This window comes from Periophthalmus magnuspinnatus, chromosome 1, assembly GCF_009829125.3.
Source record: "Periophthalmus magnuspinnatus isolate fPerMag1 chromosome 1, fPerMag1.2.pri, whole genome shotgun sequence".
Classification (NCBI taxonomy): Eukaryota; Metazoa; Chordata; class Actinopteri; order Gobiiformes; family Gobiidae; genus Periophthalmus; species Periophthalmus magnuspinnatus.
The window spans coordinates 1,710,129-1,723,528 of NC_047126.1; the positions used below are offsets into that span (position 1 = coordinate 1,710,129).

The window sequence follows — 13,400 nt, forward strand, 5'->3', positions numbered from 1 at the left end:
AAATCAACTGTTTTTTCACGTCCGATGCCGATTGTTCAGAATCCAGAGAACCCAACGACCCATATTTTTCGGGCAGATTTTGATTAGTTTCCTCAAATTATGCAATTAAATTTACTCCAAGCACTTTTTTTTACCATAAACCTATAATAAAGCTGTGTAGTAATGTTTTATGCAGCTGTAAAGTGTTAATATGAAGTTTTGTGTGGATTTTTTACGCCGCAAATCGACCAAAACTAAATAAATATGGGTCTGTGTTGGAGATTTAAGGACGATTTGGGTCTATTTCTACTTTTATTATTTGGTGTTTTTGGTATTTATCTAAAATGTAGAAAGAAATGTAGTAAAAAAAAAAAAAAAAACTTTGAATGAGAGGAGTGTCCAAACTTGTGACTGGAAGAAAAAGAAAAAATACATCAGAAAAACACACCAGAAATGAAAAAGCGTCTCATGTTTTCCCTCTAAAAACTTCAGTCCCATTACAGAATTGAGTTTTTCTTTTACTCTGGTTTTATTTCTGGACGACTGAGGGTTTAACACACACGGCGTTTGACTTGAAGTGTCTGTCAAAACAAAAACAAAGACATATTTTAGATAAAAACACTGTACCGTTGATGATGCGTTGCTGCTGCTGTTTGATCTCTCCAAAGGACAGGCCTTTAGTCTCGTCGGTTTCATTGATCAACCAGGGATTGGCCGCAGCTCCACCGTTTCCCCCCGTCATGAGAGAAGATCTAAGACACACAACGTACGACTTAACGGGACTGAAATCAACATCGTACGAACAAAAAACTAAATCCCGCTGTTCAAAAGTCTCCGTGAGAGTCTTTCAGAGGAGCGGAGTTCACGTTGGAGTTGTGTAATACAAACTCCAATCTGCGGCCGTCTCCTTAGAGTTACAAGAAGACGTCACAGCGGTTGAGTTTGGAGCACAGACGCTTCGCAACAAGAAGGTTCTGGGTTTGATTCCTGGATAAACCCGGGAGTTTGCATGTTTTCCCTGTGTCTGGGTGGGTTTCCTCCTCCTCCATCAACACAAAAACATGCACAAAAGGTTCAATCCTCCAGCTGAACTACTCCCAAAGTGTGTACATGGACATATCTAACCTGGAAAACTGCTTTCTCTTTGTAACTGCTGCTGTCAGACTCGTTGTTTTGGTCTTAAAATGTTCGTATTACAGTTGTCCGTCACTATGTCGCGGTTCACCTTTCGTGGTCTTTATGCAGCTAAAGCCTGAAGATGTGAGACAGGCCTCGACTTTGACAATGTTTAAATCCAGACTCTGTTCTGTTCAGCTGTGCAGACGACTGAAAGGTTTTTATTCTGCCTCTTCTCTTTTAATGGTAAATTTATGATGATTATTTGTGATTATTTATGTTTTGATTTGTGTGATTTTAATGTCTTTTTTTTACAGTGTATGAACGTATTGTGCATTGTGTCGTGCGTCCCGATTGGCTGTTGGACTGTAGACCATTGTGTCATGCGTCCTGATTGGCTGTTGGACTGTAGACCATTGTGTCGTGCGTCCTGATTGGCTGTTGGACTGTAGACCATTGTCCATCAGTCTCCTCCGTGCCGTGTCTCCTGTCCAGTACAGAATGTGTTCAGACAAATTTACATAAACGTTGGATCTCAGTGTGACTCTGAAGTGCTGTACGTTTGCGATTTGTTTTCTCCCCGACAAAACCCACAATGTCGATGAAACGTTCTGCACCGACAAAGACGCCTACGAAGGTTTGAACTTTGAGAGAGTTTAAACGAGAGAGAAATGTGAGAAAATGTTAACGCCTGTGTGAGAAAAGTGTATAAAGTGTGTGGTGAGGGGTTTTACAGACAAAAACAGAGAGAATAATGTAAAAAATAAAGATGATACTTCACGGATTTCGCCTATTGCGGGTTATTTTTAGAACGTGACGCCCGCGATAAACGAGGGACGGCTCTTTGGTTGCTATGACGCTCACAGTCAGAATTCCTAATATGCAATTCTGCTCCAAATTCACCGCTATAACCGCTCAGGCCTCGACGAGCTTCATTTGGAGCTGAACGCTTCACACACTGTACGTTTAGTCCTGACCCAGACTAGCGGGGACTATCGCAGACGGGAACCTTTTCGTGCGGTCACTGGCGCCGTGTGGGAGCCCTGACGACGTCGCCGGCGTGAGGAAAAAAAAAAAAAGCTCTAATCCCTCTGACATGTCTGATTACCAGGAGAGCACATGCCGACGCTCCACTTCCTCCACCATGAAGCTCAGAGTGTGAAGATCCAATTAACCAGTCAGAAGAGACCGCCAAACCCGGTCAGGCACATCTTTTGGCCGCCACAAAGCGCCAGTCCACCGCCTCTGGGGCTTGAGCGTCTCTGTCTTACACGGAGCGGACAGGAAATATGCAGCTCGTTACGACTATCTCCAGAACGAGCAAAGAAAACGCTAAAGGGAAATACGGGTTTATAACGTACGAACTGTAATAAAACCACAGACGTGTAAAGACGTGACTGAGTGAGTGTGACGTCACCACGGCGTCCAGCCCCAAATGACGCTCATCGGAGGCTAAAGCAGGTGTGGCGGCGAATCTGGAGCCGATTTACGACCGCGAGCATCATAGCAACCGAAGAGCCAATCAGGAGCGAGGATGTTGAAGGTAACGCCCCTTTTGTCTGTTATTAATGTTCACATCTTAATTTAAAGACACAGCAGTGAAATAAAAATAAAAAAAACACCCAGGATCATGTAAAAATAAGTCAATCGTTGGACTAATCGATATGAAAATTAATATCAAAACTAGATACTCATTTCAACAGGTATCGATACTAAAAAAAAAAGATAAAATTAGAGATTTCCTGAACTGTTTTGTTTTGTTTGTGTTTGAGCTTCATCAGAACAAATATAAGACTTTGAGGGAACATAAAGACGTATTTTGTGCTGAAAATTACATTCTATTACTAAAAAAGTTGCATTTCTGTATCGAGACAACACTGGTCCTGACGTATTGATTAATTTACAAACCAGCTGCATCATTTTGATACGTAATTATTCAATCAAACCTGTCGCTAACGCTAACGGGAGCGACCTCGGGGAAAGAAGGACCTGATTTGTCTGTTATTAATGTTCAGATCTTGATTTACAGACACAATAGTGAAATAAAAACCCCAGGATCATGTAGAGGGTTAATACGAACATTTAAGACCAGAATGAGTCTGAAGCAGCAGAGACAGAGAGAGGACAGATTATAAAAAAAGCAAAAAATAAACTCAAAAGAAAAAAAGAAAAAAGAAAACACCTCAAAATAACAAAAATAATAATAATAAAAATAACTTTAAAAAAAAAACACAAAATAAATAAATAAAAAAACAACCAGACAGACGCAGGTAGAGAGAGGACACAGTAAAAAAAAATTAAAAAAATAGACAAAACTCCCCTCAAAATAACAAAAAAAAAAAAAAGAACTCAACTCAATATAACAAAACATAAAATAAATCAACTCAAAATAACAAAAAAAAAACACAACAAAATCTTAAAAAAAAAACTCAAGAAAATAAACTGAATAAACAAAAAATGAAGAAAATAAACTGAAAAAATTAATAAATAAACTCAAAATAACTTTTAAAAAAAATAAAATAAAATAATCCATAAGTAGGCTCTTAAAAACCAAACCATTTCCTCACATTTCATAAAGAACTGTTTTTTTCTCATTTGTAAGTTTTATGGAAAAGAAAGATGCTAAAAAAAACAAAAAGCAACCCCTAGTATTGTTGTTTTTTTTGTTTTTGTTTTTTCTTTCTGCATTCCTATAAAACACTCTGTCCATTCTGACTTTTAATTTTAGAACTGTTCTGTTTCGCCACAAATATTGTACACCTTTATTATCATTAATTTAAGTAACATGAACCTGGAAGCGCACTCATGCTAACTTCCTGTTACCCGGTTAGCTACGTCCATTTACACAAACAGTCTGGGGTCAAAACACAGACTCAAAATGTTCCCGATCACATGTCACTTGGTCTGATTTCTTTTTTTTTTTGTATTTGACTAAAGGTTTTGGTAAATAACCGTGCACATTTAATGACACATCGCCACAGCCAACCAACCCCCGCCGCCACAGGGAGAACGGGTCTTTCCCAGAGATCCAAATGATTCGCCACATGTTGGTAGATTCTTTCTAACCGACGACTTTATAGCCACACCAATACTCGAGCTGGATTCACCATAATTTCCTTTTAAATGAACTGGGACGTAAACCAAAACCTCGGGGCAGATTTAATTATGACCCCAAAACTACTAAAACTTTTCACTGTTTCCTAAGTCTGTCCGAAAGCGTTAGCCGTTGAACACATGAGCGGCGTACGCGGACTGCAGTTTTGTGTATACGTTACATTGTCATAACACGAGACGCGGAAGAGGATATCGGACGTGACACCGCCGCGGCCCGTTGTTTCGGTGTGTAATTGCGGCGGTGTATACATGTGCACAAAGGCGGCCCCGCGTTTGATCAACAGGGCGAAGCGAAGATAGCGCTAATGAAAAGGAATTAGCCACGAAAGGCCGACATCCTGTACGAGCGTCCGGCTGAGCGGCTCGTTCACGAGTCACGGAGCAGAGGTGGGTTCAAACGGCGCGGGGTCACGGCGGAGGTACGCGCAAGTTAGCGACCGGCGACGTTAGCATCAAAGCGAGGATGAGAACCGCTCCGCCGCACGGGTCAAGTGAGTACGGGATCGTTATTTTAATTGGACGACAGGGGTTGTGCAGATGACGTCACGAGAGTCGGGGGTTTTTAGAAAGAGAAGCGACGTTTTACGAGGGAAGTAATGACGTTTTCTCCTGTAAAAAACTCAAAACGCTGAATCTAAAATGTGACAGAGCCGCTGCGGTTCAAGAAAAACGACTACAACTCTGCTAAATGTTTAGTTTGTACCACAGACCGTTTATATAAATGGACGTAGCTAACCTGCTAGCCGCCGCGCTACAAACAGGAAGTGATCGTGTGCGCACTTCCAGCTCCAATTCATTTTACATTTTATCTATTTATCATTTAATTTCGTCATTTTGGTGTTAAAATGTTCGTATTAACGTGCTCTACAGTCTATGTTTGTGGAGGTAAACAGCAGAAAACATAATATATCTTCAGTAATATCATTTTGTCGCGATAAAAAGCGTCGACAATGATCGTTCACGGGACATTTTATATATAATCGTGAGAATCGCCAACAAAGATAATCCCCATTTTATCATCAGAGTCGGCAGAACTACATGACGTTTTCTTCTAGATCACTGTTGTTTTCATTTATAACAAAGAACAGCACTAAAACAGAGTAAACGTTTAAATATGGAACTGTCAGCGGCTTTAATAATTATCCTGATATTATCGTTACTAATAATAATTACGACACCAAATTTCGCTGTCGTCCCGTGTCTGATATCGACTTTAGATCAGACACAGATGAAGTGAAGCTTTTTCTCCTTAAAGGACATGTTTATGAGTCTGTGTGTCGAGGAAATAACTGTCGTGGGTCAAGTTTAAGTGTCTGTTATCTCGCTCTATCGTTAGCTAACAGGCTAACAACAACAGAGGAACTACTTTCAGTTTACATTTTGCCGTATGAAGTTGATTTGAGCTAAAAAAAAACAAAAAACTAAACAAAACAACAGCTCCACGGACAAAAATCAGGCCAAAAAATAATAAATAAACACCTTTAGTCTGTTGTTCTGTTCATAGTTTTGTCTCTGCGTCGCTCGGTCAAAACGTTGAGGAGCGTTTTTCAAATAAAATGATGTCACTGCTTAACCTCTATAACATGGATGCTCAAACTTTTTTTTACTAAGGGACACATCTTGAAACATATTCGTAGAGAAGTGTCAGAAAATGTTCAGTGCTTTGATTTCAGACGGGTGCGTTTGATATATTTTTGACGCCGCCACTGTACGTTTTAATAAAGCTTGGACCGTTAATTTTACGAAATGTGATATTGTTAAGGGTAGAGTGGTAGAAATACTTAAATTGCTGAAAAAGCGACTATGATCAGTTGTTCAGCAGAAGGTCTGAGGGCCAATAAAAATGGTCTGAGGGTACCACGTTTGGCCCCCGGACCATAGTTTGGACATCCCTGCTTTATAACAACCAGGAACTGGATCGAACTAAACGATATTCATTCAACTTAAGCCAGTTGAGACGATACTGGTCACGCCCGCTGATAATTTGCAGAGACGTCACGCCGGGGGTGTTCTACATGTATCTGTATCTGTGTTGGCGGAACGTTCAGCCGTTACCATGGAGACACAATGCACACATTAGCAAACGCTGACTAAAAAAGTTTAAAGATCAGGAGAAAACATAAAATGGATTTAAACAGCACATTTTCAGGAGCCTGTGATCGAGCTCATGGTCCTGTTTAAGAGTTTGATTTAAAAAATGTGAGAGTAACTGAAAAACTGTTGGCTAATGCTAATGCTAGCATGTGATTGTAATGTTACTTGAAAGACACTTGTTTAGCAGCACAAATCGGCTCATCTGTTGTCGTCCCAACTAACTCAGCTCTTTATGGTCTGATTGTGTTCAAATAAAGCTCAGATTAAAGTCTGACAAATCCTCAGACAGAACAGTGCCTACAGTTAGCATCACACCCCAGGGGAAGTAAGTAAACACGTGCTAATATAATTTAAACACTCTTGGAGCGTCACTCGCCTGTTAACTTCAGCTCCTGACGACTCTCCTTTAAACGTTGCATTGAGTTGTTTCTCTCGGCTCAGCAGGTCGTCGATCAGGTTCTGCCTCCTGTCGGCCTCTGCTTGAGTTCTGACGCACCAGGGTTAAAGACGACACACGTTTATTTATACAACACAACACACAACACAATAATAAAGACATTAAAGAATAAGAACGACGTTAAAGAATAAGAACGACATTAAAGAATAAGAACGACATTAAAGAATAAGAACGACATTAAAGAATAAGAACGACATTAAAGAATAAGAACGACATTAAAGAATAAGAAAGACATTAAAGAATAAGAACGACATTAAAGAATAAGAAAGACATTAAAGAATAAGAACGACATTAAAGAATAAGAAAGACATTAAAGAATAAGAAAGACATTAAAGAATAAGAAAGACATTAAAGAATAAGAACGACATTAAAGAATAAGAAAGACATTAAAGAATAAGAACGACATTAAAGAATAAGAAAGACATTAAAGAATAAGAACGACATTAAAGAATAAGAAAGACATTAAAGAATAAGACATTAAAGAATAAGAAAGACATTAAAGAATAAGAAAGACATTAAAATCACAATACAACAAATCAAAACATAAATAATCATAAAATTAAAAGAGAAGAGGCAGAAAAAAACCCTTTAGTCACAGATAAACAGTTTGAGTCTGGATTTAAACTTGGTCAAAGTCGAGGCCTGAGTCACATCTTCAGGGAGAAAGTTCCACCATCAGTTTCATCTCAGTGAAATTAAACTGTATGACAGGCGCTGAAGATTCTCCAATTTAACTTAATTTGGTGGCGTAAAACTTGTTGTAAATTGATTCTTGCGCAATTGGGCTGCACTTGACCCTTTGCAAAAAGAATGTGAAGGTGTGAAATCAAAACCTCAAGAGGGAGTTTTGAAAGAGCGCCACACTGAGGTCAAATCGGAAAATGATCAAATGAGAGTTGAGAACGAGGCGTCACAGAATCAGGCGATAAAACAACTGAACTACAGAGATTTGAGACCGAACGCAAACAACTGGAAGACAAGATCAATATGTTACAAACCCAGAAAGACAGTTTACAAAAGAAGTTTGAGAGCTTGAAAACACAATCATCTCAAAGTGAAGACTGGAAACAGCGCCACCTCCAGTTAGTAACTGAGAAAAATCGTAATGTAGAAGACGCGAAACGACTGCATGACAAAATATCGAGACTGGCTCAGAAATTGGCTGTAGCGAAGAATTTGAAAATGAAAAGTAAAGCTCTGACAAAGGTGGAAGCGTCTTAAAAAGTGAAAATGAGCAGTTAACGCAACATTTTCAGAAATTAACAAAACAACATGACGCCAACATGTTAAAAGAAACTCGACATAAACACAAACGCCTGAAGATACGGGACCTTCAACGTGAAAACAATGACATTCTGCAGAAAATTCAAGAGACGCAGAACGAAATCACACACCTCAAAGCCTTGTCCGATTGTTGTACGGACATTCACGCACAAGGTTATGTTGAAAATTAAAAACAAGATGTTGGCCAAGAAAGAACAGGAACTTCACACCGAACTGAAGAAGATTGTCACGTCTCAGAACGAGAAGGTGAAACATACAAATGAGTTTAATAAGTTGAGGATGGAGTACTCGAGCTCGCTTCAAGAAATCCGCGAGTTGAATCTGGAGATTAAAGACACTAGCTTGATAAAAGTTCTTTCGAAAACGATGGAGGTCTCGAGATTCATGTAGACTAAAATTAACCTGGAACCATTAAAGGGCGAAGATAAAAATCTAAATTTGCGACAAGAGAATGAAGAATTACAAAAACAATACGCAGACGTGACGATTCTGGATCATGCGATGAGCGAGTTATCAAGAGCAGTTTGAAAGATTCAGATCAAAACTGCCTCAAGATGGAGAGTGCAAACAGCGCCACCTTGAGTTAGAAACGGAGAAAAATCGCACCATAGAAGATATCGATTGTTTAGAGGAACAAATATCGATGATCACTCAGAAATTGGCTGAAGAAAAGATTTGGAAAAAATAAATGTGCAGAATTAGAGATGACGAACAGTGTCCTGAAAAGAAAAAATGAAGACTGGAAGGAGCATCTTTGCAAAATAAATAAAGAACTAAAGAACTAAACCGGAACTAAACCAGGACTAAACCAGGACTAAACCAAGACTAAACCAGGACTAGTCCAGGACTAAACCAAGACTACCTTTCGGTGGTCCTAAATAATATTTAATCTGTGACTAGACCTACGGCTATGTTAGCATTTTAACAGTTTAGCTGTAGGTCACTAAAGATAGACACAAATCAGGACTAAATCAGGACTAAACCTGATCTATCTTAATCTGTCGGGGCGACAGTGGCTCAGTGGTTGAGTGTTGGTCCCAACCCGAAGCTCAGAGGATCGAGTCCCGCTCGGACCAAGTTCTGTCGTTGTGTCCTTAGGCAAGACACTTCACCCACATTGCCTAGTATGAAAGTGGTGTGTGTGTGAATGACAGGTGGTGGTCGGAGGGGCCGATGGCGCAGATTGGCAGCCTCGCTTCCGTCAGTCTGCCCCAGGGCAGCTGTGGCTACAGTAGTATCTGACCATCACCAAGTGTGGAAATGAATGAATAATGAGTCTAGTGTAGAGGCTTTGACAAGACTGTAAAGTGCATTACAAGTGTAAGCCATTATATTTATTATTATTATTTGAAACTGCTCAAATAATAAAAACTGTATATAGCGCAAAAATCTAGCCTTTGTGTAAATTACTCTAAATAGTAAAATTAATCTGCATTTAAAATACATTTTTCATGCTTGTGTGACAGTAGCAGTGAAGTCTATATTCACTATATCAATCCTGTCATGTTCTGGTGTGAGGAAACCAGAGACTTTTTATATAAATGGACACGGCTAACCTGCTAGCCAGCGCGTTCCAAACAGGAAGTGATCATGGGCTGCACTTCACTTTACATGAGAAAACTGTGTCCCCCTCTCTCTGTAACTGCTGCTCATTATTTTGGTCTTAAAATGTTCGTGTTGACCCGTCCTACGTGATCCTTGTATTTTTATCTCTGCGTTGTGTCTGTAAATCAAAATACAAACATTAATGAGTGACAAATCAGGCGCCTTCGCCCATGCACTCACTGTAACTTTTGTGCAACTCTTTTCCTGTCCCCCGCTGGACATTCACTGCACAATTACCAAACAATTCTAATAAATGACTTAATAAGTCTCCAGAGCTGTTTAATAATTATGTAACTGTCCCAGATTAAAGAATATAGTTCTAACTCACTTGGAATGGTATTTTTCTCAGGAAATACAAAAAAACCCTTAACCCCAGATCGCCCCCTGGTGCATAAATGTCAGATGTGCTCCTTCTGGTTTTTGTGTAACTGTCTTTTTAAATGTGTGATTTTTCATGTCACACCACAGGACACACTTTGGATCACAGCTTTAAACTGTTTATATCTTTTATTTAAAGTAGAAATAAAGCTGTAGTTTTATTTTAAAATGTAAACGTGCTTCTCTTTAGGCCAACACCTTCATGAACGACACAAGAGACTAACTATAGAACCATCTAGAATGATCTAGAATGTTTGAAATCAAAGTCTTCACACCTTAGGACATTTGAGTGTTTTTATGTTAAAATAAATTCCAAATTCTCATTTAGATTTCTTATTCTACAACTGTGTATAATTTATAGAACATATATTTCCGCACACTTCAGTTGCATTTTAGAGGAAGAAAAACATTATTTATAAAGTCATTTGAAGAGATAACACAGAAAATGGGCATCATAAATGATAGTTTTACACCAATCAACAAGAAGAAAATAATGTTGAAAATTACAGGAAGTAGAAAGTTCTACTCAGAGACTTTCATAATGGTGACATCACACTAGGGAGAATTCTGTCCAAAAAATCAACAAAATAAAAGTGTTTTCTTACATTTTTATTTGTCAAATAAAAATGTCTGACATTAGAGGAGTTTTTGCCTCGTGGTTGCCAGGAAACAGGTGGAATTCCCGAGCGTGATGACGTTTTTTGTAAAATCTTAAAAGCTCCTAGATTACGTTAAACGGACTCTTGTGAGTGTTTAGCCAGTTCAAAAACAGACCTGGAGTTGTTTTGTTTCATTCACACATGTTTGAGTCACACTTTATTATTAGTCTGTAACATCTACAAAGCTCAAAATGCGACGTTCCACCGTGTGATGTCATCAAGTGATAGTTTAACTGCTCCTTTTACCCTTTGTTCAGTAGAGATTGGACTAAAATGACCAAAATTATTCTAATGAAGGTGTGTGGAGTTTAAAAACACAGTGGAGCACTTCCTGTATTACCATTTGATGACATCACAAAGTGGAACAGAGTGTTTTCAGTTTGAGAGAAGAACTCAGACTAAATCTGCAGGTTTGTTTGTGTGTTAAACATGTGAGAATGAAACAAAAAAACACAACTCCAGGTCTGTTTGTGATGAGAAAACGATGCAACAGATCAGAAAATAGCGAAACATGAGCCCTGTACTGTGTTTTGCCTTTAACTGACCTGTGGCGCCCCCTTTTGACACTAAACTGTTAGTGCAGGAGATAAAACGAGTCTCATGACCAGTGCCACAAAGGATACATCCGACGAGACGATGAAGTCCGCAGCAAACCTTCTTTCAGTTGGGAAATATTCTGTTTCAGCTTCTGTAGATTCGCCCTAAGTGTCATGTTGATCTAAGAAAACACACGAACACGAAAACAAAACAAGTGTTAGGATCTGTCACTGAAAACACAAGCTAATGTTGAGCTAATGTCTTACTTTTGCAGGGTTACCCCCCGTCCTCTGCTGTCTGTTTCGTTCATGGATATTTTCTGCAGTTTCTTGGGCCAGGCGACAAGTAGCATCGTAATTCTGTAACCTGGAGGAATAAAAGAGGTACACAGAGCATCTTAATGTGGATTAAACTCCTAAAAACATGGGGTTATCACACACGACCTGTGCGAAACACTTATATTTATGATCAACATCTGTCTAAACTTGTCAGATTTGTGATAATAAAGCGTTATATTGAGTTAGAGGCGTGAGTTTGACTGTCACGTTAGCCCTTTGCTATGCTGTGTTTGCTAGCAACTCTGCTCATTTCCTAAAATATAAAGTTAAAACGTTAATTTCAGGAGTTTTTTCTAAACTTTATAAACGCGACACTTACCAGGGATCTTGAGACATTTTTTAAAATCCGATCATATGAAGATAAATACTCGTTTCTGTCGCAGTTTTGGCTAATCAACAGCGAGCCGCTTCTTGTTTGGGTGCTACGTCACTACGGAGACGCGCGAGGGACAAGAGGCGCAATCGCGTTTCGTTCAGTGACGTCACCCAAACGTGTAGAACTCGTAGAAACTAAATAAAAACACTACAGCTAATAGTTTACACAAAGTCCTGATTTTAGGTCGGAGAAGATCCAGTCCATGGTTTAAAGGCTGATTGTAAGTAATCTCTCAACCTACATGACTTATTTCATTATAGTATTGTTTCTATTTTTCTTCTTTCTTTTTTATTTAATTAATTAGTGTGTATATATTCTTTATTTTTGTCTGTTTTTACCTTGTCAGTATTATTATTATTTTATTATTATTTTTAATTATTATTATTATTATTTCATTGCTTATTTATTACTTTTATTACTTTTTTATTATTATTTTATTTATTAATTAATTTTTCTCTCTTTTTTTCTGTTAAATCGTCTTGTCACTTTTTATATACCTTTCATAACATATGTAACAGAGATGTACGTGCACTTATACACTTATGTATGTACTATGGAAGAAGTTTAAGTGTGTAAATGCTACGTGTGTGTGTATATAATATAACGTTAACCATTGTGAAAAATACATTGAATTGTATAATTATAGATAAAAAATGTTAAATTATAAACAAACTAATAACATAACGGCTGCTGGTTTATACATAGTCCTGGTTTTAGGTCGGAGAAGATCCAGTCCATGTTTTTAAAGGCTGGTTGTAAATATTCTTCTAGTCTCTTATTTTGATTTCTATTCTAATGTGACCACATATTCAGATTTAACCCCTGGGACACACCCGGGCTGAGGTGGTTAGTGTAAATAAAATAGTAACAAAAGCTCATAACATTGTCCATCCTCGACCCACTTGTGTCAGTCATAATCTCAGTCAGCGCAACAGTGTATTTTTTTGATTTATTTTTAAATTATTATCTATTATTTAGCAGTTTTCTGTATATTTCTTATTTTTTCTAAAGAAATGACAGTATATTTCCCTGTTTGTGGGAATCATACTGGTCAAAAATGGTGACTCATGTGGGACATTTTGTGTAGAAACTGGCACAGCTCAGTGTTTTGTAACAGGGGACACGGGGCTGAAAACTGGGCCTGTCCCGGGTAAATCGGGACGTGTGGTCGGCCTCACCCAGTCGTCTCCACGCGTGTAACCTTCATGGAAACGCCATGGATGATGTGGCTCATAATGGGCCATGTCAGTTGTTGTTTTGCCGCACTGTTACAAGTGGCCCTCATATGAGCCAGGCACATGTACGGTTTGATGTTTTATAGCCAAACAATGTCTGTGATTGTTAAAAACATACACCTGTTGTGTAAAATAATAAGGTTTTCTTGGAATAGACCCCACTGGCATTTTCACACCTCAACTGGGACATAACAGTGAAATGGACCTGTTTTGGATCAAGAGTTTTTT

At 38.6% G+C, this 13,400-nt stretch overlaps 1 protein-coding gene across 1 annotated transcript in view; it reads right to left on the reverse strand.

Annotated features, from left to right (window-relative positions):
• Positions 1-12,001, reverse strand: part of stx8 (syntaxin 8) — a 53,313-nt gene extending 41,312 nt beyond the window's left edge. Inside the window, exons 1-5 of the mRNA XM_033974181.2 lie at positions 11,881-12,001; positions 11,490-11,589; positions 11,310-11,404; positions 6,680-6,790; positions 607-731 (exon numbers count right to left, since the gene is read on the reverse strand). Of these exons, the coding sequence (XP_033830072.1) occupies positions 607-731; positions 6,680-6,790; positions 11,310-11,404; positions 11,490-11,589; positions 11,881-11,897 (448 nt within the window). The 5' untranslated portion in view covers positions 11,898-12,001. The remainder of the gene's footprint in view (positions 1-606; positions 732-6,679; positions 6,791-11,309; positions 11,405-11,489; positions 11,590-11,880) is intronic.
• Positions 12,002-13,400: the final 1,399 nt, after the last annotated feature.